Source organism: Cyprinodon tularosa, unplaced genomic scaffold, assembly GCF_016077235.1.
Source record: "Cyprinodon tularosa strain WSP-4 unplaced genomic scaffold, ASM1607723v1 ctg329, whole genome shotgun sequence".
NCBI classification, from domain to species: Eukaryota; Metazoa; Chordata; class Actinopteri; order Cyprinodontiformes; family Cyprinodontidae; genus Cyprinodon; species Cyprinodon tularosa.
In genome coordinates, this window is record NW_024039040.1 from 437,725 (window position 1) to 465,212 (window position 27,488).

The 27,488-nt window shown below is 36.9% G+C and overlaps 1 protein-coding gene across 1 annotated transcript in view; it reads right to left on the bottom strand.

The window, feature by feature from the left end:
* LOC119788871 (receptor-type tyrosine-protein phosphatase N2-like) overlaps positions 1 to 27,488 on the bottom strand; it is a 299,019-nt gene that overhangs the window by 13,148 nt on the left and 258,383 nt on the right. The window contains exons 18-21 of the mRNA XM_038293569.1: positions 26,327 to 26,446; positions 23,358 to 23,524; positions 11,630 to 11,683; positions 6,443 to 6,507 (exon numbers count right to left, since the gene is read on the bottom strand). Of these exons, the coding sequence (XP_038149497.1) occupies positions 6,443 to 6,507; positions 11,630 to 11,683; positions 23,358 to 23,524; positions 26,327 to 26,446 (406 nt within the window). The remainder of the gene's footprint in view (positions 1 to 6,442; positions 6,508 to 11,629; positions 11,684 to 23,357; positions 23,525 to 26,326; positions 26,447 to 27,488) is intronic.

Below are 27,488 nucleotides of genomic sequence, written 5' to 3' on the forward strand. Positions count from 1 at the left end.
TGAAATAAAAAATTCTCTGTTTCACAAACTTTTCAAGACTGTGCTATACCACGGTTATCAGGGATGACAATATGCAAGGAGTGAGCCGCATATAAGCCTGTTGCAAAGAGCAGTATGAGAAAATTAGAAAAGTTTTAAAAAGTTATAATCATGAAAACTTGCAGGGGGAAAACACTTTTTAATTTTTAATGTCTTTAAGTAATGAGTAAAAAGAAAAAAAAAACAATAATCTTGGCATAAGTGAATTAGGAATTACATATTGATGAGTAATAAGTTAAAGTTAGAGTTAAATCATATGATATAAAGAGAAACAATACTCTGAATACCACCATAGTTTCATGTTGCACTTTCAAAAAGTCTTGTACTTAATTTCAGTGTCTATTGTTAAAGATTACCTGCTCCTGTGTACAGTAGGTTCAGTGGGTTCCCTAAAGCCTACAGTTTATAAAACTTCCTCTTAAAAGAGGACTTTTAAGATCTTTGAATAATTTTTTTGTGCACATTTAGATGGTTTAAAGCAACTATTTTCTTATTGCTTTAATTGGGTGTTATACCCTTCTCTGTACCCGCCATAAAATGCTTCTTGGCCTCTGACTGAATTGTCGTCACTTTCAGAATCAGTGGATTTCTATTTTCTAATCAAATTGATTACTACCACATTTTAGACTTAGACACCGAGTATACACCGAGTGTATACAATATGAAATGACGTTGCCTACAGCTTGCAACAGTAAAATGAACATTACCATTTATAAAGCGCAGCAGTGATCATCATGTATATGAGAAAAGGAAAACCAGTTTTATAAAAATAATGGTGCAAAAGGGCATTAAGATGGAAAGGTTCAGTGCAGTGCAAAATAAATATGGTGCAAAATGCAGTTTAACATTGACTTGTGTCAATGATTATTTAAAAGGATTATAAAAGTTTCAGCCACATTGGTGGTGTAAAATACTGTTGCAGGTGTGATGCAGAGTCCAGTTTAGAGTTTAAACAGTTCAACAGTCTGATGGCAGCAGGGAAAAAGCTGTTGCAGAACCTGCTGGGCCTGTACCAGATGCTCCGTTGCCTCGGTCCATGGGGGTGTGAGGGGTAACTGATGATGTTTTGGGCCCAACCTTCAGTGATCCTTTGTCAGACGTATTCATAAAACAGCAAAAAAGAAGAACTGAAACTAGTAAACTAGATGCATCTAAAATATGAACTGAGGTGGTAATACAGACTTTCTGAAAACTGTTGTCACAAATGAGGTACTGGTAACTTTGACAATTTCTAATATTCATTTATTTCTAGCCTCAAATTTGAATGAAAGAAACGTAGGGTGGAGCAACATAAAGCAGCACATAGATAAAAATCATAAGGTGGAAAGCTTGTTGTTTTTAATACTTTCGCAAGACAAACTTTAATAGAAACAAATCTAAAAGATTAGAAAAAAAAGTGAAAACACTGATAAAATAATACTTTTCTTTACTTCCTAAATTGGTTTCCTGAGCTCTCAGTTTCATTTTCTGTTTTTGCAAATGTATATATGTGTTCTAGGAAAGACAAAAATCTGTCCTTAACCTCCTCCCTTGATGTCCTCTGCGTCCCTCCCAGTTCTGTCCCTCGGTTCCTGACCCCTCTGTGCTGAAAAGCGTGATCACAGTGTGACAGCCTGGGAACCAACCACTGATGCCCGAACTGACCCTTTGATGTGGAATTAAAGACCCAGGAGTTCGTTCTGCCACAGTAGCAGCACCACCATGGCACACAAAGGAAAACACAAAGATATGCACTCACTTTGTGAAACCACTTACACCAAAGAGTAAATGTCTGAAATCTAGACCTGATCAAGAATCTCTATGTATCGTTTTTTTTTTTTAGCTTAGTGTATTGATAAGAAGAACATAATCCCATTAATGAAACTCATGACATTTGGCCCTTTGGCATCTTTTGTCAGCATGAAAATTGTAAATGTATCTTAATCAGTTTATTATCTTAAACAATTATTAGGTAACAAGCTCCAGTTGTGTCACGTCAAACAATATCAAAGTGCCAATAAACCTAATGGTTTCATCAATTAGCTTGTCTTGCAAAGCTTTACCTTTTTGCTATCAGCATGCAACTTTATCTGGTAAGATTTTAATATTTTGCTCCGAATCTTAAAGATGAGGACTTTGAACAATGCCATATGCTTCTGCTTGAGATTCTTATTTTAAAGGAATAAGTACCTTCTTCAGATATGCTGTTGTATTCATAGTCAGTCCTCTTAACTTCTCATCCAGTTGAAAGTATTGTGAAAATGTGAATGAAATATCATGACTGTCTCACAGTTAGCTGCTAACATTGCATAAGTCATGTTTCACATAATCACTATTTCACACTGTTTCTTTAACCAAGCTTTAAATTCATTTCATATTCTGATTCAAATTCTAAAATACATAGAATGACTAAATGTACCAGAATTTCTAGTCTAGTGATAACTGACACATTAAGGATTTGTTAAATACAAAAAAACCCCAGCTACATCTTTTCCCATTGACTGTTAAAATCGAATCTTGTTGACCCAGTATGATGTACTGTTCCAGCTTCTAATCCGACTGTAAGATTAAAACATGAATGAGTCTTCTGATGCTGGAGATGACCAAGGACTCCAGCCCACCAGGGCCAGTGTCCTACAACTTAAACATATGACAGTGGTCTGATACATCTAAATCAAATGGCAACGTTTTGTCTTCAGTATGAAGGTTCTCCAGAGTCACAACCAAGGCCCCAGAGGACTGACCCGTCTCTAATCTAAACTTTGCAAATATTTAAAATATGCAACAAAAGAAAGCAATTTTCTGAATAAAGTTGTGGGACATTTCATTGTTCTTAATGGGATACCTTTAAATAAGCAACAGCAGAGAATGGCAGCATACTGACCAGCAAAGGTACATGTTTATACTTCATATTTATATTTATCTTACCACTGTTACCTGTCATGTCCCGCACTTTATGTCAGTTTTTAAATGTCAGTCTTGTATATTTCTTGTATATTGCAGAGAGTAAACGTAATTTCATTTCCCTTGTATGTCTTGTACATATGTAGAAAATGACAATAAAAGCTGACTTAACTTGACTTGACAGACTCTGTCTCATGCTACATTAATAACTATATAGATAAAGAGTCTTTTACCAAATGTAATCATCAACTAATCAAGAAGTGAGGACATCTAAAAGAATGGCTGTTTAGGAGTTACTTTTATTGCCAGAGGCCAGTTAAGGCTTCTTTTCTGATTTCGTGCTCCTGACCTTTTTTGTCTCCCAACCACTAAGCCTACCAGTTCCCGTCTGAGGGGTTTGCCTGAACTGTCTTTGGACTCCTGGATCTCTGGGCTTGCCTGTTCTAATCTGTTTGCCTGACCTGGCTTCAGACTCCTGCATGTTTTTGGGGCTGCAGCATCTGGGACACTCTGGGCACTCTTATTGGCAGCCACCGGCTGGATCCTACCTTGTTCTCTGGGCTTGGAGTGAACTAGTAAACCAGGTTAGTGACTCATGTTCATAATCTTCCTCCATTAGATTTATGTGGTCACTAACCTGTGTTTCTCTCCGAGTTTCCAGTCTCAGACACCCTAGCAGCTGCTACTCAGAATCTGCCGTTTTTAAATAAATGTTTTTCAATTATCCAACTATCTGTCTTGCCTCGAATACTGGGTCCTTAGTTCTGAGTCCTGACAACTAATGTGTATAAATTGGTAAAGGAAAATCTGTCCCAGGGCATAATGGAATGAAAAAGGCTGTATGGCCAGCAGCCCAAAAGCTACTTTGATGATAATAAATGTGTCCATTCAAAAAGGTTTGCTAATGACATATCAGTGATGAGCTTGACTAGAACCTTTTATGCACTGACTTATGGGAAGGGTGGAGGATAATGTGACAAAGTGCAACACAACCTCCATGCTGATTAAAAAAAAAAATAAAAAAAAATAAATAAAATATAGGCGGCTGGTGAGCACCATGAAGCATAAGTAATCATTAGTTGTCTCACAGTAGAGAAATAGTTAAAAGTCTAAAGCTGGGAGTCAGTCTGAGGAAGGATCTTATCTGCTTCACAAACTCCATTATTTTTTGTTGAAAACTTTTTGTTCATTTATTTGTTTTTAGCTTATTTGTTTAATTTTAATCAGTAATTTTTACATTAATGCTCTTTCACTAGTATAATTTCTGTATTTTGATTTTGCATTTGGGAAGAAATTCTTTTTTTTTAACAGTTGAGAATAACAAATGTAATGTAGTCCTAAAACACAACAAAAGGTTTAGCTCATGCATATACCTTACAGAAGGTATAAGCATGAGCTAAATAAAAGGCTTGTGATGCCGGAATGATGAAGAGAGAAGAGCAACTTGCTTTTGACTTCAAAGAAGTCCCAAAAATAGATTAAGAGAGTTAAGTTTAGATATTTAAAGATGGGCTAATAAAGAAAGGTTGGGACATGAGTTATTCATTGTGACAAAAATGTATTAAAACCACTAAAAACTCATGGTGGGATAATCATATTGTTCCTTATAGCATCCAGATCTATATATTGGAGCACTTTTAGGGTTTTCCATAGATTACAGAAACCTAATCTGTTTAACTAAAATACTTAATTCAATAATCTTTTTAGAATTAAGCTTAGCCTCTGTTTACAATTATATAAAAACACTTATAGTAAAACTTGAAGTTAACTTAAATTATTAATTATCACTCATCTAATCCACCGGCGCTTGCTGCTTTATATACGGCTCAGACCAGCTATCAGGGCCAGATCATTACATTTATTGGTTTGAGTTTGAGTTGGAGATCATTGTTGATTTCTATAGTTCATGCTCTCGTTCTCATAGGCGAGTGGTGAAGAGGTTTTTTCTTTAATTATGTCTTAGTGTTTCCTGATAACATCCTTTCTCTTATCCACTGAATGTGCCCTGTTCCTGTTTTGGCTTAGTGGAGGGAGCTAGTTTAAAGTTCCGTAGTTTTCCCGATATCTTGTCTTGTTCTGTCTCTCAACCACTGAGCCTACCTGTCTGAACTCTCTGTGGACTAATGGAACCCTGGATGACCAATGACCGGGCTACAGACTCCTGGATATCAGAACCATCCTGTTCTGAACTGTTTCCCCGACCTGCCTGTTCACTGGGGCTGCTGCATCTGGTTCACTCTGGGCAGCTCCCGCCGCATCTTGTTTGGCAGCCCCTCGGCTAAATCCTGCCTCTCTCTGAGAAGTTGGCCTGAACTGATAAAACTGTTGAGTTACTCATAAGTTGTGGTGTCTAGCTAATCCAAAACATATGAATAACGTGTGCCTAACTTCTGCGTAAGTTATCAAGAACTTATCTCTAGTGCAAATCAATGTATTTGACAACCGCACAACCGCTGAACGTGTTTGTAACTTACAGCTACTGTACAATGTCGTACTGGCAGCATTTTGGTATAAAAGGGGGATCACAGGAGGACACCGTCAGTTCTCCTGCAGACTTCATGCCCATCATAGGGTGAGCAAGAAGGTGAGTTGATGGATCCTCCCTGCGTTCACACCCACGGCCACAACCAACAGACTTCCTAGCAGACATGAAGCCGAACCTGCTTCAACTGTAAACCCTCTTTCTTTCTTTTTCTTTATTCTTTTTGGGTGGGCAGTAAACAGCAGCTAGGTTGATACCTCTGTCAAAGACATCTTTTTATGCAGACCAGGCACCTCTGGGCATAATTTCATGTGTATTACCCTGCCATGCACTATGCATAAGTTGGGCTGTCTTTGGACATAAGTTCTGGACTCATTGTGAATACTCTATGTATATGGCCAAAATTTAAAAAATACATAAAAAGGTCTGCGTAGGCCAGTGTTTTAGAAGTTTCTGGGATATCAGGCATACGCTGTATAAATCGCAAGGTGTGACAGGGCCCTAAAAAAGAATGCCACTGATGGGCGGTGCCCAGACTCTCCCCGAAGCCCCTGCAGATCCGCAGGTCCACAGCTCAGCATTCCTGTTATGTTTTTGAATAAATTACTTTGAAACCTTACCAAATGTCTGTCTTGCCTTGAATTCTGGGTCCTACATTCTAAGCTCATTACAAGACCACTCACAAAAATTTTTAGAATCAAATGTGCAGACTGTTCTAAACATCTGGATAAGCATAGGACGATCTTTGCAACGTTCATAACCATAAACTGAGGGGATAAAGCAGAGAGCAAGACGGCTAAATTCAATTAGCAATAAAAAAAAACTATTTGTTTTCCCTGGCTCAAAGAGTAACAGGTAACACGGCTGAGTGTTTTCATAAAATGTGACATTCTGTTGCCTGCTAATTACTGTAATCATGTAATTAAATATCATTACTGGAAATGAAATTGCCTGACAGTCCGTGCAAGATAGTCAAGCTACTATTTAAATGTCTCTTCACAACAGTGTGAAGGAAAGACACTGGGAGGCTAAACTCACCTTTAGCCATCCTGTTGAGGACCATGTCGATCAGGATGTAGGTTCCAGTCCTTCCAGCGCCATCACTGTAGAGACAGAGCAACAGTCAGTTATATTAGCATATCGTTCCAGTCATGAATATCTATTAAAGCTTTGAAAGTCCACTATTATAAGGAAAGGAGTTAAACCTGCTTTATTTGGCTTCAAAATTTGAAAGCAGGATTTGAATGAATCAAGCTGTTATATTGAGATCTACAAATTGAAATAAAAACACACTGATAAATAACAATAAAAATGTCACTCTTTTTGTTACAGAAATGAACGTTTAAACGTGGTTTCCCCGAGTCCAAGCAATAAAGATAGATTGGTTTAAGTAATATTACCCAATATTTATTTTATGAGATGCATCTCTGAACTCACGGTCCTGACAGTAAAAGTGCCAGCTTTAGACAATAACTGAGTGATTAACCAAATGGATACATAATGTTTAGGGGCATTTTTACATAAAATGTACATGTATTTATGTTTAAAGCATTGCCTATTATTAATTTCCCATTTTTAGGTATAAAAAAGGGAAAATATTGTTAAGCTGCAATAACACAGGTTCCTATCTTGGATTGCACAGAAGCCCATCTTTTTTTACATCTTGAAGTGGATTTTTGTGGAACATTAAATCCAGCCATGTTGTTTATAGAACAAATGCAAATGCCAAACTTAAGTGAGATCAAGTATATGAAAATCCCTGCTCGGCTGCATTGGAAAAGTGTAATCATCATAGGAATATATAGTGTTGCGCTTGGGTCTTTGCTGCCATTTGTGTTGCTGTAGCTGTGAACTAAAGGATGCATATGGCAGGTATAAGCTGTGGTGCTCATTCAGCAAACTTTTCAATAATGCAAAAACAAACAACTGTGGTGGCCTGATTTAGGTGGTACATGCTAGGTGCTACATGCTTAAAACTTAAGGACAGAAATGTGTTATATTTTTTCCTACAGCAGTGTATCATTCTTTGATTGTAACACAATGCAGGTCTAAATCAGGATAGTGTGGTAATACCCTTATAGCCATTGTGTAGCAGTCAATAGACACCCTCAGAAGACTAGGTTACTTGCGTATTTTGATTTGATTATAAAAAATGAAGTCATCTTTATGGCCTTATTTTTATAGTAATGAATTGCCAACAGCTAGTAGTAACGGAGAGGGCTCTTTAGGCCTATTTCCCCAATATTTGCCACCATTTTAAAAAGATGACAACAAAGCTGAAATGCTGTCAAAAAATCCCAATTTAAATCTCAAATTCATTATGCAGTTGTAAATAAAAGCAATACAGCCATGTTATACTGTACGCTCCCAACAGAAACTGTAACAAGATTAGCATATGCTGCTGCTAAGTTTACCAATTTGGGTTATAAAATCCATCAAATTATTTATTTATAACACATAACGCATTGTTTCATCTTTCTCTGTAAAAAAAAAACTAAGACTGGAAAAAAAGGCAAAAATGTATTAAAAAACTGTTAGAGAAAATGATTTTATCTTACAAGCTAATTTTAAACATGTGAAAAGAGGAATGCACCCTAAAGCATTTAAGAAGATTTATTATCCTTGAATGCTAAATTGTGTGTTTAGATATGCATATAAAGCCTGTTTGCTTCCTATTATTCTGAAAAACAAAATACTAGGAAAACAATCTCTGTTATAATTAACTAGATCTCCATTTTAGATTTAGGCTAGGTCAGGACTATTATATGAAATAGGTTTACAAATAAGGTCCAATATGGGGTAGATGTTAGAGTATACTTCCTGCTATTAATGGAATTACATACAAATTCCTTACATGGAGAGAGAGGTAAACATTTATCTGTTTGTTGCTAAGAGCTTTTTCTCTAAGAATTTCTTCATTTTCACTGGTAAGTCTGAGTTATTTGCAAAATAGCAGAAAAAAACAGCATGTGCTTTCATCACAAAGTGATCAAAACATCTGATATCTATTTAAGACAGAAGTGAGAGTGAACATGTCAAGATGTCTACTGCCACATGTGACTCTATTCAGTTTGGCACTGCCAGGAAAAAAAAAGGAGGAAAGCAAAAGAAAAGTAAAAGATGAGATGGAAATGGACACCAGAAGAAGGATGGAGCAGGAGAGCTGCTGTTAGGTTATCGAATTTCGGCATCTGCACTCCTCTGTTCGCTCACTTCTCTTCCTGATTGCTCCGCTCTGCTCTCTGTATACATTAGGGCGATAAATGGCACTGCAAGGTTGGCTCTGAGAAACCCATTTGGAAATGAAAGTCTCCACGCTCAGTCTTTCCGTTCTCTGTCGTTACGCAAGGGTAGGCCTGCACTTGGATTCATGAAGGGAATATGGGTCCAGTTTCAACCTTTTCTGCAAAACTTGGCCTTGTGTTTTGCATGTTTATGATAAAGGGTTGGTTGAACCCAATCATCTGTGTTATTTTGACTAATGAAAAAAGTGGGAAATTTCAGATTCAAACAGGTGGTTAAGAACTATTCAAGAAGAGACACCCTTGACTGGATATCTTTACTTAATTCTTAACTACCTTCTTAGATCTTCTTTAAGTGGAGCAAGGATAGAAAGACTAAATTATTTAGACATAGGCTAATAAAGGTAAATGTTAAGCACTGTAAAAAGCTCAACCATAGTATGTTGCACAGTATATTGTTTTTAAACTAATAGGGTCACATTATAACAGGGAGTCAGGGGTTTAGAGTTTCAATACAATGCAATTCAAACAAAATTGCTCAATTTGTGTTTGTTAGGTTTCTGTAATAGTTTCCTAATGGATGAATTTAGATCAATATCATTTTACAGGTTTTTATCCTCATTGGAAGGAGTCCAAACAATGTGAACAGCTGCTCTGCCAACAAGGTTGAAGACTCTGTGGCAAATGCCGTAAGGAATGTGGACAAAAAAAGGATTTCGCAAAAGTTAGAAGGATGTAGGGCGTTCTGTTAGAATAGCATACGCTGTCAGATCGGCATACTTTTTTCTAAAAAGTATGCGCGCACATACAGTACGCTACAGAGAATTATTCCCTAATTGAATTTTAGTAGCAGTGTACCGGCTAGCAAAAACACTTTTTTCCTAACTTTAAAAAAATAAATTTAGCTTTGATTATACTGTTATTTATCTGTTGTAAAAATGGCGAGACCTGATTGAAGTTTCCAGGATGTTGAGAGAAGAAGCCTCTTTACATAAAACCATATTAGTCAACTTAATTTAGTATTAAAATGACGTCTGTGCGGGAATTTGAATTTGGTTCGATTTCGCTTTTAGGTTTAAAATGATAGAAAACATAGAAACAGGTTCCTTTTATACACCCAAAACTGCTGGCTAACAATACCAGAAAAATTTAAAAGAGGATTAATTAATTACAGACTATTTTAGCTTGGAATAGCTAGACAGAGAAATAGATTTCAGAAAAAAAAATTTTTTTTTGCTTGAATACCTAAAACTTAATCAACAGAATTAACAACCAAAACTCTGTTCTTGTGAGCTTTATTTGTCTGTTGAGCCTTAAACATGAAGATTAAATAAACGTAGATTATATGCTTTTAGAATTGTAGTTTTTTTTTTATTTTATTTAAAATTTCTATTACATCAGTTGACAAAGTTTGCCTGCCCACTTAGCAATAGTTACCTACAAGGTCAAATGTGCATCCACCATCACTTTGCATGACAATGGCATTTGAGCAAAGAGCTGCTGCTAAGAACATTGCAGCTTAAACTGTTTTCTAGATCATAATAAACTTCAGAGTGAGAGATTCAATGCGATGAAGCTGTGTAGGACATTCAAGGGTATCCAATAAGCAAAAAGGGGTGAAAGTTATAATCATGTTCCTATCTGTGCAGAGACTTCCTAGCTTTAAAAGGAATTTATATAGCTGGGTGAAAATCTTGGGGCAATGTCCCGGAATTAAGAAAGAACCAACACAAGAGACTTCTGTCCAAAAAAAAAACATGCAAGAAACACCAAGGATTGATGGAAAATCTGCCTTTGGTGTAGAAAGTTAGATGGATGAACTTAACTTAAAGGTTATCTTTTATGATGAATTATATTTCAGGTTATTCAGGATATTTGGAGAAGGAAGAGTTAAATTAATTTAAATTAATAAATTAATTTACATAGCTTGTATATTAGATGTTATGGTAATTACGGAAATACTAATGACAAATCCATGTTGTAGCCAATTTAAGGAAGAAAGACTATGTTGATAGGGTAATCCGGTGTCAAGTATCTCAGAAATTGACTGCAAATATGTTAAAAAAATATTTACAGGAAAGAAAGCAGCTTTGCAGTCATTCTCACAGAGCGGCATCAGAGCCACACTATATGACCAAGCTGTTCACGATCCTCTTAAAACAGAACAGGTAAAGGATTTTAATACAAAATATGGTGAAAGCTGTAGTTAAAGAAAATAAAATACCACCAAAAGCAGAGACGACTGAAAGGATTATAACGATCACAGAAAAAAAACTCCACACATTTAAAAAGGCATCCTCTGTCCTGCAGTGCCCCACTTGAGCATCCAAGTTGTTCCACATTTGTTTTTTTTTATTTTTACGATGTGGTCACCCTTGAGATAACTATTATGCTAATGCAATGCTAATGAATAAGGTTGCTATTATCTAGGTTAAAAAAATCATATAAGAACCCTAACTCAATAACTACTACAATGTATGATAATAGTGGAAAAAATTAAATATGTTATGCTATTTTAATGTTATGTATTTACTAATGTCAGTAGAAAGGGCTCCGGGTCAGGTAGCTTCTTTGCTAATTGATGTCCATTATGTAAAGGCCATAAACTTACCATTCTAATTTAAATACAAAACAGCAAATAAGAAATAAATATGCCATCTGGATTTAATTCATGCAAATACATTCAATGAGAATAAGGTCTTTGTTTAAGTTTACTTCTTTGCCCTTTTTACTTCCTAGTACTTGGATACACTTCATATGGCTTTATACCAACCACATGTAACCTGACATATTTATTGTTAATTAATACCAAAATTTTGTGTGGAAATCTAGGTTTCTGTTTTATTTCATAACTCTTAATCACCAGAAAGAGTTTTTGTATGTTAATCAAGAAGCACTTTACAACCACTTTAAAATGAGCAAGAAGTTGCTATGGTAACTTGGTGTTGAAACATTACAGAAGTAATGTAAATGAAATACTTGCCTGCAGTGGACTATGATGGGACATGATCGACCCCGGTAGCACTTATTAACTTTCCTATAAGACAAAACAAAAATGAAAAACAGTTAGTCATATCATCAATACCAGAGATGGCAAAAGGACTCACTTTCCGTACTTGAGTAAAAGTACAGATACTTGTGTTAAAAAATACTCTGGTAAAAGTGGAAGTACTGATTAAAATTCTTTACTCAAGTAAAAGTAACAAAGTACAGGCTTGTAAATTTACTTAAAGTATAAAAGTAAAAGTAGAAACCACTTTTTTCATGCCGTTGCCTACATTTTAAATGGATGTCTGCCAATAGGACTAGATCTCCGTTGTGTTCATTTTCAATCATCTCGTCGTCCATGCTACTATGCTAACGCCACCGCCACCAAGCTGCAATGATTTGCTGCCAATGAATACCGCCGAATCTGTCGATTCATCTTGTAGTGGTGCGTCAAATGCAACGTATATCCAATTAGATTGAATTTGATATTGATGACGTGAAAAATAATAACGGTAACTCCATTGAAATGATTCAAAACTAAAGTAACGAGCCAATTTTTTTAAATGTAAGGAGTAGAAAGTACAGATATTTGTGTAAAAACGTAAGGAGTAGAAGTAAAAAGTCACCATAAAAATAAGTAGTAAAGTAAAGTAAAAATATCAGAAAAATCTACTTAAGTACAGTAACAAAGTATTTGTACTTCGTTACTTCCCATCTCTGATCAATACACAAACAAACAACTGATTCATGGTCTAAAAAAAATCCTGACAAAACAAATTCCGATTCGATTTGCTATTTAGTCCAAATGGGTAGACTCATCCCTGCTTTATAAGCCAAATACTTCAAACACAAGCTTTTACTCAAATGGAACATTTTTGAACAGAGAACTGAAAATCACTTGACCTGAGTTCAGAAATCAAACAAAGTGATGAAATTGTATCGCAACAGACAATCAATAGTTTTCCAAACATACTGATCCTCTGAAGAAGACATTGTTGTGTTCAAAGATGTCCCATTAATATATAAAGCAAATCAAAGCAGGTTATTGAAGGTCTGCGTTTCTTTTTGAAGATCTGCATTAAAAACAGTTCATTTTCTTCAAAAAAACAACACAGATCGATGGATCTGCTAAAAACATGAATCTGCTGTCTGGGTAAGAGTCAGAAAGGCTGAGTTTGATCCCAGCTGGAGATATTTGAATGTTTTTTGTTGTTTTTTTTCCAAGATGACACCTCTGAATAACAATATTTAACTAAATGAAATTTTGTAACTACTAACAGCATCACCATCAGGGAAATAAAAATCTCTTTTTAAAATTTCAAACCAATATTTTATTCAGTACTTTATGTTTTAAGTAAAATGTACAACTTTTGAAGCAAAAACAAGGTATCTTATAAGACTGATGGGGAACTATGCCATAAACTTGGCTAACTGTACACATTTTAATAATTAAACATTTGAAAACCTTCATGAAAATACAGTAATTAACATATTTTAATGTCCAAACACCAATAATGGCAGTTTGAGCTTTGATTACTTCACTGAACAGCTTTTTCAAATATATCTAGGGCAATACCGGTATGGGACTTTATCAAATTGGCCCAGCAGTGTCTTTTCTTCTTGAGAAAGTGAGAAGAAATAAACTTCCTTCACCTCTGCTGAGAAACCTTTACTGCTGCACAACAGAGCGCATCTCGACAAATGGATTTATAGATCATTATGCCAGCTGCAATGCATCAGAGAGGAAACAACAGCAGTGGTTCATCAGGACTGCTCAGTGAATCTTTGGCTACCCACTACCACACTGAGAGCAGATGACCTGCTTCTGTCTCCTACAACGTCAGACCAGGAAAACCCAGTCCACCCAGGGCAGATTCTTTTTGCTAGCCTCTCCTCTGTTGGACTCAAAGGCATGTGAGCCTGCACCACCAGACTGAAACACCGCTTTTTCCCATAACTGTACAAATCAGGGCTGTGGAAACACATACAGTACATAGAAGAGCACACACCAGCAGCAAAAGTAGATGCTGCTAAGCAATACCTAATCTTTATAATTCCTTTTGTTCAATTATTTTTTTCCTTTTAAGTTTCTGGAAAGATAGGTATAAATATTTATGGGAATTTTTGAACATTAATTATAGCTCCGTGCACGGTGGCACAGGTTGTAGCCCCTTTGCCTTGCAGCAAGAAGGTTCTGGGTTCGAATCACATCCCAGTGCCTTTCTGCATGGAGTTTGCATGGTCTCCCAATGCATGCGTGGGTTTTCTCTGGGTACTCCGGCTTCTACTCCTAACAGTCCAAAAACATGACTGTTAGGTTAGCCTCTTAATATCCACCTTATTTCTGGGAAATTCACCTATTTTGCATACCCAAATGGAAAAGCAAATAACTGAGGAACTGTAAGCCCAAATTACATGTGTGATATGTTATTTGAAAGCGAACACCTTCTAGTTTCTGAATATATACATGGAAATTGGGTGAGTAAAACACCCAAGCTGCATCAAGCCCAAGCTTCATCCATTCAAACATGACTCAAAGTTGTTTTTTTTCAAAAATAATAGGTCTTCTTTGAACAGCAGTGATAAAGACATGCTTGCTTGTTGTGGCTGCTTTGTCATGCTACATTTCGACATGCTGTTATAATTGTGCTTTGGTGCTCGCTATGTCCATAAAATGAACTTGGTGGTTGAATTGTAGAGAATCTAAGCTTTCCAACGATGTCTAACATGTCTATATTGGTTAACATTTTATTTGTGTAATTTTCATGCATTCTGAATTATTGTATGTAAACACTTTAAAACTGGTTTTGAGAGGTTAACTGGCATATCTAAATTGTCCTTAGGCGTGAGTGTGTATGGTTGTATGTCTTTCTCTGTCTCTGTGTTGCCCTGCAACAGTGCTCAGCTGTCCAGGTTGTACACCGCCTCTCGCCCGGAGATAGGCACCAGCCCCAACGCGACCCTGGAGGAATAAGCAAGTGAAGATGGATGGATGGATTCATTATTGCTCCGTTTTTCACCATGGTCTTTTGGGACTCATCTTCCATTAAAGAATAAGATTATTTAACTCAAATGTTTCAACTGATTAATAAAGGAATTTGGATCTCATAATCCAGTTACTGGTAAGTATTTATTTGACACTCCGGCTAACATTTTTTTAAATGGTTCTCAGTACTTAAGGGCAGCTGTTCTATTTGCCCAAACCACAAAGTTTATTTCTTCAAATGTTTCTCTTAATCCTCTTTTCTTAAGGTTGTCCCTATTAAAACTAATATGAAACTACAGAGAGATCCAATGGTCAAAAATTCTGCTGCAAACATTTAAAGTCAGGAAAATCAAAACATTTCTAGCAAAACTACGAAGATGCATGGAAAAGAAAAAGAAGTCTGTTGAGGTGAAAACTAAAGCATTATTTGACATCTTTACTTTACCAAGAACATAAAACAACAGACACAGCAAGAAAACATTCTTCTAAAAAAAAACAACTTATAACCTCTGACTAGCAATCATTCATTTCCTTAGCTGATAATATAATTGTTTATTCAGTATGACATAAAGCTACAGTAGTTATTCCAGACGAACAAGATCCATATAACTGGTTATTTGTATTCAGGCAACTAAATAACCTGGTGAAAGCAAATGTAACCCTTAGCCACAAAATCTGCATTTCTTAAGGTAAAAAAAATCAGTACTGAAACAGTATTAAAACACCTACTTATACATGTATAAAAAAAGGGTGTGTTTTTTTTTCTTTACAAGACTAGGAAATCATAGTATTGTCTTACAGAGCTTATAAAAGTTATAATAGTTTGCATTTAAAATTTAAATCCAAGTAGGTTCTACAAATTTTTAAAAACCCATGCCGTATACAATTAGGATGATACTGATAAAGGGACCCCCCCAGCATATTTCCAATTTTTGTATAAAAGCAGTTTTATGTCTTTTTAGAATAATTTAAAGTAGCAGTGGTCAAATAAATTTGAAAGATCCCACCCCAGAAACAAACAATCTGAATCATTTTGTGTAATAAAGGTGCCAGTTTGGCTTTGATTGCTACAAAAACGAAAAGTTTCCATCATTTGGATCTGATGAAAAGAGGTAGAATATTAATTTTAAGTTTTCAATTACAACAAAAGGAAATTTGTTGAAGAATAATATCAACAGGAGGCTATTAGTCTGTCTGAAATGGGCCTAACAGAGCAGCATCATGTATCAGTCACCAAACAGAGCAACGGCAACTTTTAACATTAACTTAAGGTTGTCTTTTTTTGGCAGGGATAAATGAACAGCAACAAAGAAACCAAAGTCAATAAGTCTCCCCACCTAATACAAAACCTCACACAGAATCAGCAGAGCCCCCTGAGGACAATACTAATGATGTTACCATGGAAACAGCCAGGAGAGGATCACCAACAAGCAGGGTGGGCGGTTGAATGGGTGTGGGAGTAAAGAGATTGCTATAATCAGAGGAAATGCCTTTGGAAGTCAGATTAGTGGGCCGATAAAGAAAAAAAATGTACAGACTGATGACCACTTGGTTAAAGTTTAAGAGAAGTAGGTGAGAGGAAAATCAAATCAAATCAAAGATGAAAGACTACAGATAATGGCACATTGAACAATGCAGTAAAACTCTTATAAAGACTTAGGAAAATGAAACATGTTTCTGTTGGAAACTATACTTTGTATAAGTTTGCATCTTTAAAAATGTGTCTTTTCAAAACACAGAGAAAGTGTTGCTCTTTTAAAGAGCAGCAAGACAACATACCAGAGTTTCTAGAGTTTTTTTTTTTTTTTCAAACTGTACCATGGCTTTGATACCTCTCCTTCACTTGTTACTGGTTTGTGTGGGCCACCTGACAAAAGTTGACTTTTGTACTTCTTTCTGCCCTTAAAACAAAGATGTTAATAAATGTTTTATGGATTAAAATCCGAATGATCCACAATATTTCCATGGAGAGGTACACATACTCTCATAATCCAACAAAACAAATAAATGCTTAATATTTATTATGTTGATGAGGAGAAAAAACTCAGAAGGAGAAAAAAATCCAGTTGAACTTTGTCCATATAGCCTCTTTCCCACTGAAAACAATGGGTTATTGCATGTTTTTCAAACAACCCGCTAACAATCGACCCCTGTCCCCACACTACTGTATGTCTGCGGGCACCATCAAGCTGGGTTAGCTTGATGCTGTCACCAGTGGGACAGAAAACAGGAATATAAACAATGGAGAGCAACATTTAAGGAAGCCAGGGCATATAAAGTGTGCTTTATTGTTTCTGTCTTTTATCTGTCTGAATCCCTCTCACCAGTGCAGAATATAAACAGAGTTGTTTCGCTTGTTAGATCAGAAGCGACTGGCGCGGTGTGGTGACCTCTATTTGTAATGGTATCACATAATTTTGTTTGTCGACTAGTGTTCCCCTTTCATTTCGATCAGAACTGAGGAGATTTGTCCTGGTTACCGTCACCGGGTCGGGTTCAGTCGCTCCATCCCCTGCTGGGGCCAGGTCCGGTCCATTCAGGCTGCCGTCCAGGCTAAACAGCTAAATTGGTGTCTTGTGTCTACATCTTTTCATGTTCTTGGGCCCTAAAGGGTAACCTGACTCCGCCAGATGGATTTGCTCCGCATATCCACCTGGAAACCTTCCGTTGAAGTAATTTTGGGAAGGGGCGAAAATACTGCTTAGCTGATTGGCCTATGTTGGTGATAGACGGACCAAATAAACCAATCAGATCAACGAAGCATATGACGTACTAACAGAGCGATGACGAAGAGGAGCCAATTGATAGATCAAACTCGACCAGTCAGTGAAGAAATACTCTGTAATTCCGATAAAACTTGCTTGATAGCCACGCTAACGCTAGTTTCATCGGCTGAAGCCGCCATGTTTTTTAGACTGAACTGTCGCGCTTCTCGTTGCGTCACACCTCAACCCGCCTCAAAGCCAACGCTGATTGGACGTTCGTTTGGTGAACGGCTCCAAATTTTTCTTAACGGAGAGTAGCCAGACTGATCTGCGAGTGAAACCTTGAAAGCTCGAGAGATCAGGATGGTCTCACGAGGCTACCTAAAGGGCTGGTCTGTATGTCAATTTCAGGTTGTGACAAAAATACAGGCCAGAACCAAATAAGGCAACATCCTCGAATTGATGTCAATTCAGTGCTTTGATGTCAATTGCTTTGTTTGAATTCGCCCGTTTTATGGTGGAAGTTTAGAATTGTGAGATTTGCTGAGAAAGCAGGTGTCGATGGGTTTGACCTTCTCTGTACGTCCATTTCACCCACTGAACTATCATTATTCATCTATGACAATGTAAACTCGGTTTTGCATTCTCTGACCCCTTTTAACACGCATAACTTGCTGAGTCGTTTGACCCGGGTAGACACACTTCAGTTAGTTGTTCCCACTCCTACTAAAAGCTGATTTTTCCAGGGTCTAAACTGGTTTTTCAGTCAGTGAGAAAGGGGTACATGAAAGCTGAGAGACCCGAGCGATAGCTTTAAGATCTGTCCTGAGGTAGTCTAATTTTAGAAAGTGTTTTCCCTGATATGTAAAACTTTCTAACACAAAAACTGATCTATCAAACAATTTGTTTTTATTCTGTTAGGATTATTTTTATTGATGTATGAGTCTGTTAAACCATAATATTACTTGTCTGTTACGTATCAAATCAAATAATTTTCCAAATAGTTTACCTACTGTAAATAGGACAAGTCTGCTGTCTGGATAAAAAGTCATCTTCGTTATGACCTGGCAAAGATTTGGGATTGGAATGAGAGCAGTGTCCTTGATCTATGAACATAATGTAATATTTTGACAAGCCTGGAGCCATGGATGTCTCCTCATTTACAAACTTGTGTGATGTAATGATGTGATGATTCGGCATATTGGAGTTGTATAAAATGCTTCTTTAACTTTGATTTGGGCCGAGTTCATGGACAAGCGAGCCCGGTTGGTAACCCTTGGCATTTTCTCTGGTCTGAGAAAGATTACAATTTCTGTTTTCACGTGTCATGATTATTTAATTCATATACATTATGAAGTGTTATTTAAAGAGTGATCTCTTCTCAGGAAAAGAATCAGAGAGAAATCTTAAAAATGAAAACACAGGGCTATCTTTTTAGATTTCTTAGGATAAGTGGATTATTAATATAAGAAAAAATATTGATGGCTTGAATTTTTTTTTTGTTGCCATTTTGATATCCCCCAGTTACCTTTAGTTTGAGAAAATAAGACTTTTAGTAGCAACAAGGCTGTTAGAAGTACTGCTGCTTGGTAAACAGCAGATGATGATGCTCCTCTCAGTTCCTGTTTCAAGTTTTACTAGATTCATTTTCTATCTCCTAAAAAATACTTTTAGACGCAGTTCATTTCCAAATAAATATTAAGATTTAAAAGGTATTTTAATTTAGCCACAATGAGACAGACCTCCTTCAAATACAAAAAAAAACTTAGCAGGAGGATCAATTTGAAAAGAGGAAACTTATTTATGTTTTTCAATTAAATGTTTAGAAATTCCCTGTCCAGGTTTATTTTTACCCTTCTAAATAATTAATTGACCTTTTTACTGGTAATCCAACTATTCAACCATTCTAATAAGCTATGAATCCATAACAATAATAAGTGTTTGCACCATGTACTTTATGTGCTTTAGTCATTTAATTTTTTTACAGTTTCTTGCCATCAATCAAATCTTAAGCTGCTTCCTTAGATGCTCCATCATTGCAAAACTCAAACGATATAACCTCTAGTCTGAAAAACAGATTGGCAAAATGAACGTTTACTTTACTAATGGAAATTATTAATTATGGGTCTAAATGTTTGATTTCATTATGTATGTTTTCCTTCTAAGCAGATACATACTTTGTACTCCATTTGACCAATTTACTATTGTTAGGCACACTCTGCAAAGCACAGCATGCCATCACAGTCTGGGAAAAAAATATAACTAGCAAAAACAGGTAAAGTTCAAAGAAAAAAAAAAATAGTTCAAGACCATTTAATAGAAACATCAGGAATATCTGGAGGCTTCATGACAAAAAGAAGGAGGATACTCAAAAACAAGAAATGGTGTTAAACCTTTGCACATTCCTGTCACTGAACAGTATTTTAGCTCGAAGTAGTAATTGTGTAACAGAAGAAAAAACCAAAAAATGATGTGCAATAATAATTTCATATCAAAAAAAGTTCTTCCTTGATCTGCTGTGTAATCATTTAATAATGTGATTTAAAAGAAGGGACTTTGAGACATCTAATATTTGCCTTCCTTCTCCCTGTCTGCAGGGGGCAAAAATGTGAGACGCCTTCTCTTTGTGTGGACGTATCCTCAGCTCAATGGATCAGCGCTTTTCAGAAAAGACAAGCAGGAACTCAGTCAAAGATGGATAGAAAGGGGTGGAGAGGAAGACAAAAGCAACCAGGAAAAAAAAGGGATACATAGTGGGAAAGGAGCGATGATCGGAGGCAGCCAAGCAAACCAGGAGTAAGCAATAAGGAAGGAGGTCATTTCAGATCAACGAGCACATCAAGGAGGAGGAGGTGAGGAAGGCCGTGGAAGGAGGCAGTGGGGGGAAGAGGAGTGGGGCTTGGTTGTAGAGTCACAGTCTCCAATGATCACTTTTGTGACTATGCAACTGGACTCATATTACTAGCTGCAACATCACAAAAATGACACTGGCAACCGCTAGTTAGCTGGTAAAACAGGAAAGGAGAAGCTGGGAGAGGGTTGGTAAGTAAGTCAGTCAGTCCAATGTGAGGACACACCATGCTGGCGAAAGCATACAGATAGAAACGCTACAGACATCATCTTCATCACATTGGGGCAAAGAAAAAAAAACACAGCACAGGTCATTTTTTTATTATTATTGTGAAATAAATGAAGTAATAAAGAAGAAAAATATGTCCCCAAATGATTCCTTCATTGTGCTCTGACCCTGCTGCCCTGTGAGTAAAGGCAATATTTCCAAGCTGATGGTGTGTGGCGACACCCACCAGACCCTTTATAAAGGCTGTGACCACCAACTTTAACTCTCGATATCCCACCTAATTGATATGAAGTGACACCAGGTCTATATATGAGACTAGGTTGGGGTCTATTGTAGGAGAAAAGCTGCAGTGAGTTAAAGAAAAAAGGCTCCCATCTATCAGACAATATAGTACATCAGTTTAAAAGTGTGCTAAGGTCAGAAGGAAGGAAGTAGCGGCACAAGTGAAAGATTACTTGGCTGAATTACCTCAATACACCCTCCGGTATACGTGGGAACCAGCCGGGATGATTGAGGACATTTCTCTCTCTGCATCACAGGGGCAGGAAACTAAACACTTGTTTTGAAAGATAAGGATGGAACAAATTCAGCTGTATTTTTGTTTGTTTGCTTCTCAATTTAGTTTGCTATAACCTTTTAAAATGTAGCATTTATTGAAACAACTATTACTCAAACAAAGACCGTACAAATGTTAGTGTTAGTTTAACACCACTTTTCCATGCAGATTGTAGGAAGGGGTCGACTTCAGTCAAAAAGAACAAACCAAACCATTTAAGTCATTTTAGGCATGCAAGATGTTCATGGAATCTTTATTTTCACAGAGAAAATCCCTCATGATAAACAAGATTCAATATTTTGATTCATTGTCGGATTTTTAACTTGCAAACAACTTAAGCAATAGTTTTCCAGGATTTCAAAAACTCTGAGGGATATTGGCTGATTTTTCTCTTAGTTTCCATTCAATGGTCAACTGAGAAGATTATTGAACGTATGATATCTGTTCGTCTTTAGCGTGATCTTACACAATTAATCCTTTAGAGTTAATCCCAAAAAAAAAAAAAAAATCCTTAAAAAACAATGTAATAAAAATAATACATGAAGCTACTAAAAACAAACATATTTTCTGCCTTGTGGTATATGGATTAGCATACAACATATATTAAGTAGAAATACGGTCTATGGAAATAATAGAAATAAAAAAGAAGGAATTGCGTTTCTCTGGTGTGCAAACCTCTAAACTAAAGCTGAACCCTTTGCAAGGAGATTCAAGGCATCAGAACAATTTCCGCTGTTAAAGGCATCAGTTAGGAGCGCAGGACAAATATTCATAGCTTTATTAGAGATTCGGGATCCTTTATTAGAGAAAATAAGTGATAAAAATTAAATCACAAAAAACTGGACCACCTACAGTTATGGGTGTGATCTACACCTGATCGTAATCTCCATACATGTGGGCTAAAGAAAAGGGTCTTTTAGATAGAGGCTTCTTTTTTACCCCAATAGAAACATCCAGTTGTGATTCAAATCTAAATGTCTAAAGGAGTTATAATCCAACCAAAACAAGCAAGAACTTTTGGGCCACAAACATAATGCATCAAAGGATAACCTTTCCCAGCGTGAAAATGATAATGGCATCATCATATTGTGGAGTTATTGCTGCTGATCAGGGAGTCCCCAGTAGAGAGAAACCAAGCTGGGGCTAAGAGACCATTTTTCAAAACCATCAGCATAAACCATCTGAGGTGTACAGAGAGCCATAGGCAACATAATAATAAAAAAAAAATGAATAAAATGAAAAGCATAAATATTAATTTCCCAATATATAATTAACTGACTATCATATGAATTAAATGTATAATAATTATATAAATTATAACAAAAAAATGTACATTTGTTTAAATTGACATTCCATACAATATTCAGATATATCACTAAAATAAAAAATAGACAATTAAACAATCAAATGTCACTTTAAACAAAAAATAACATTTTATTAAATAACATAAAATAGTTTCCCTCCATATAACTTGGTTAAATCATTGTATAAAATAATGAATATATGTAATATACTTTTAGAGGTCACAAGGTTCCCAATATGGGGTTGCAAATATCGGTCACAGTTATTTAGGGGAAGTGAATGTTCATGAAGCGCTGCTTTAGGTGCAACAGGAGTTTTTATCAAAGGTAATAACATCGTAAAGATCACCAAATGTGGGTCAGTTCGAAGATTATTCAGCATTGATTTGTTGTAATAGGAGTGTGTATATATATCTACTGTGATCGTAAAAAGTACTAAAAATGAATGACTGAATGATTGTTGTGTCCACACATAAAGGACAACATGACAAATATTCAAGTTGTTTATTTTACAGACTTAATCTAATAAATTAAAGTATTCTTAGCTGTGGCTTTAAAGCACTTTGATACCAATTTGAAAAGCTTTTTATTGTCTGAAGGTCTTATTTTAAGAGAATCCAAAACTTCTTCAGTTTAAGGACAAAACTTATCTTAGATTTTAGTTTTCTTTTATTAGCTGTGTTATGAGTATTTATTATATCAAAGTAAAATGAAAACAAAACAGCAATATCATACAGGAAGTTATTAGAAAGGAAGGATTTGCAGGACTTATTTGGATTTAAAGTGCACCTTGCACAAGCTCGTCTTTTCAATCAACATCAAAGGACAACAAATCAAAGAAAAATATTAAGTCTTTTTTAGCACATAAATAGAAATAAATATATAAATATGTTTGCTGTTCCACACACTTAGATTTTAATGCATTGTTTGTTTTCTTGGAAAATATTCAGTTCTTCAAGGACAGAAGCGTAATTTTAGTATTAAGTGTTTACCACAAACATTTGGATTTCAAAAATCAGTGACTTTAAGAAATAATGAGAGAAAATAAAAGGGAACTTTGGCTTTAAGTTTACTGACAAAGATCTTTAAAATCTACCTGCGGAAGTCAAGCAGGGTCCGGCTGGTCTCTGGGACGTTCTTGTTGAGCCAGGTCAGGAAGTGGAACTGAGTGACGGTGCGGGTCTCGTTGGTCTGCATGTTCTTCAGGTAGAAGCTCCGAACCAGGAAGTCGTCACACCAGATATGCTCAGACACAAGGTTTACCTGGAAGGGAAAGGCAATCAAGAAAACGCCAAAATGTAGGCATGATTCCAAAATAATAATCAAATTTCCTTTATTAAAAAACACCCTAATGTCATGTAAAGAAATAAAACATAGATAAATGGTAGAATGAGTCATTTTTAAGGTATCCTAATGACTTTAGTCCTGTTAGGGGTGCACTGACCTCCCTACTGTGCATCACAGAGTGGATTTCTTTGCAAGGTTAGGTTAACAAGACTTTTAAGGATGCCTTTAAGCATGCCTAAATTGTAGATATTTATTACTATAAAAATCACAGGAATACCTTGGATTTTTGGATTTTAAAAGCTGCACAAAGAGAGCTGACTTCGAGCCAGGCCCCACTCCATAACTTCTACACCATTATGGCAGTGCAGCTGCTTTGCACATTACCACCTGCCACCTCTCTGATTATAACCAACAGAAATAAACCATCCAATTGCAATAACTATTGCACGTTCTCACCAGGCTAGTAAATGCTATGGCACCATCAGCTGTCCTTTATTTGCAGTTTGGGAGCGAAGCAGAGAGTAGTTGTTCTTACGCTCTGCCGGCTGGTTTAGGAAGGAAAACAATGAGATGTGGTGGAAACTCCTGCACCTTCAGATACTGCTGCTGGCTAGCATATTAAAAGTATGAGTTTGTCATGTAATAACCCTTCCTCCACCACAAAAAAGCTTAAACTGTTTAATGGAGCCTGGAACTCTGTCATAGTTATGAAAGATAATTCAGCATTTCATGTTGAACCGAATGCAAACTCGAGGCCTGGAGCAGCAGCATCGCTCTTAAATATTGGGAGAAATATTTACAAACCTTTCTGAACAGTAGAACCTTCCTGAATGGTTTCTACTACAATACATCAATTCTTAGAATAACTGCATTTCAGATAAATAATGTCATTACAGCAGCTGAATGTGGTTGCAGAGTGATGGTTCTGGGCTGTTTTGCTGCTTAAGAACCTGGATGATAACTGAAGGATCATCAGATTGTGAATTTAATCTGAAGCAAACTAAAAGTCCAAACATAAACTATACTGTATTTATCCATGCACCTTTTTCTTCTTTTGGCACATTCTTGTTCTTTGATTATTTGAGCTTAGGTAACAAGTAAATTTATCCAATGTGAGATCAATCAATCAATCAATCAATCAATCAACCAATCAATCAATCAATCAATCAATCAATCAATCAATCAATCAATCAATCAATCAATCAATCAATCAATCAATCAATCAATCAATCAATCAAACCTAGTTGGGATGTAATGGTATTACAGCAAACATGGTGTCCATCCCTTAAGGTCCATCATTATGGCTATATTTAAACAATTAAGTCAATAAGAGTCAAAACTCCTCAAAATTAAGGCAAAAGCCCCATTGACTAACAGCGACAAACCAGTTATTAGGTATAAGGGGCAACTAACATTAACAAAAGACCAGTTCATTTTAAATAGCTTTGTTTTCCATCCATCCATCTTCCGCTTATCCGGGGTCGGGTCGCGGGGGTAGCAGCTTCAGAAGGGAGCCCCTGACGTCCCTCTCCCCAGCAACTTGGGCCAGCTTCTCTGAGGAAATCCCAAGGCGCTCCCAGGCCACCAGAGAAACATAGTCCCTCCAGCATGTCCTGGGTCTCCCCGTGGGCCTCCTCCTGGTGGGACATGCCCGGAACACCTCACCTGGGTGATGTCCAGGAGGCATCCTAATCAGATGCCCGAGCTACCTCAACTGGCTCCTCTCGACGTGGAGGAGCAGCGGCTCTACTCTGAGTCCTCCCCGGATGACTGAGCTCCTCACCCTATCTCTAAGGGAGAGCCCAGACACACTATGGAGAAAACTCTTTCAGCCTCTTGTATTTAGGATCTAATTTTTTCAGTCATGACCGAAAGCTCACGACAATAGATGAGGGTAGGAACGTACATCGACCAGTAAATCGAGAGCTTTGGTTTTTGGCTCAGCTCTCTTCACCACAACAGACGGGTACAAAACAGACCAGTGCACGCTTTACAGCAGACGCCGCACCAATCCGCCTATCGAGCTTCCGGTCCATTTTCCCCTATTCATGAACAAGACCCCAAGATACTTAAACTCCTCCACTAGGGGCAGTACATCCACCCCAACCCGGAGAAGGCACTCTGTGCTCTTCCGACTGAAGACCACGGTCTTCACACTCTTCACGCTTCACACTCGGCTGCGAACCGCTCCAGTGAGAGCTGTAGATAACGTCCTGATGACGATGATGTTTTCCTTACGTAATTAAGTCATTTTAAAACTCTCGTAATCAGTTTATGTTTGCCTGTAGTAAAAATTTGAAAATCTAAAGGAAAACAATATTTTCTTTAAAACAGTGTTTTTGAGGTGATACAAAATAGATGCTTATGATTTTTCAGACCAAATAATTGGTGCAATATGAGAGCACAATGTCTAAGGATCCTCATCTACATTTAAAACCACATAAACCGAACTGAGGTGGAAATATCTGATCTTTAAACACTTTAAATGACAGTAAACCTTGAAAAAATGATTACCATAGACATATTTATTGCTCTACTTTTCAACCTCCCCTTAGGATCAGCATTGTTCGTTTTCTAGTTATATAAACTGTTACATGCAGTAGCTTATCCAGCGAAAAAAAACCTGTATCATGATTTATCTAAAAACCTTTAGCTTTGGAGACTCGTGATATAGACCTGATTTATTCATTTGGATTTCTTTCATTTGCAGCATCATTCCCAGCTATGAGGAAGGTGGTGAAAAAAAGGTTGTACAGACATAAGAGGAGCTTCGTTTACCTCGTAGATGTGGTATAAGTTGGATCCTTCATCAGGCCAGTAATGGTAACACTGCTTCACACCGTTCTCTACCAGAGGAGTCAGCATAACGATGACCACACAGCCATTCTCCCAAACCATCTGCAAATAAAACACATGTGCACTTTGAAGACTTTATCCTTTTGCCTCAGATTTATGAGATATTAAGCATTTTCTTAGAAACTATAATTCTGAAGCTGCAGAGAACTTTATAAGGAACACCATCTCATCCGAAGCTTAACAACACCCTCTGCAGTCTGCCAATAGTGACTCCGATCGGATCTCCACTTACCCACTCACTTGTATGTTGGTCTACATTTAGGACAAAACTCTGATAGCTATCGTTTTGTAAAGACGGATGAGTCTGATACGTGGGTGGGAGGGAAAAGAAAGCCCACGCTCTCAGACTTTGCTTAGAAATCAAGCTCTATGAAAAGTAATTATTGTTGCTGTAAGGGCTGCTCTGTCCCTCAACTGGGTCATTCAACGGTGAAAAGCTGGCTCGCACTGTTTTTTTTCCTGATGGCGGCCATATTCTCACAGCTGGGCGGGCAGGCCTGCTCAGGAGATCCATTCCTCTCTGATCAGAGATAACAGCTAACCATTAATGGAGGCAATAAAACAATACTGCTCTCACATGACTGTGTAAGATAATCATGATGGCTGCACATGCAGTTCATTGGATGGTGATTTAACTGATGTTAATTGCTGCCGCTTCTGATATACTGCCCCCTCTTCCCCCCCTTCTTTCGACTCCCCTCTGCTTTACTGATTAGTCTCGCGGATCCAAAGCCGTGACGTTGCTCTTTTTTGAGAAGTGCTGTTAATTTATTTTAGCTGACAGGGTGAGAACTTTCCTGGAACTGGGTAGAAAAGCTCCCTTAGTAAAATATAGATTTTATATAAACCCATGTTTTCCAATGAAAAGTAGGTTTAATGTTGAATTCTTTAGAACAACAGAGAAGTGGACCTGCAACATGATGGATGCAATGTTCATTTTCCAGATGGATCATCAAAATAAGTGGTCCTCCTAATTGTCAATCATTCTGGCGATATGTCTACGTAAGGCCGTCATACGTGCTCGTCCCCATTTTCACTTTTTCCGTGGTGAGTCTGACATAGTGTAAAAATTGCAAATTTTCTT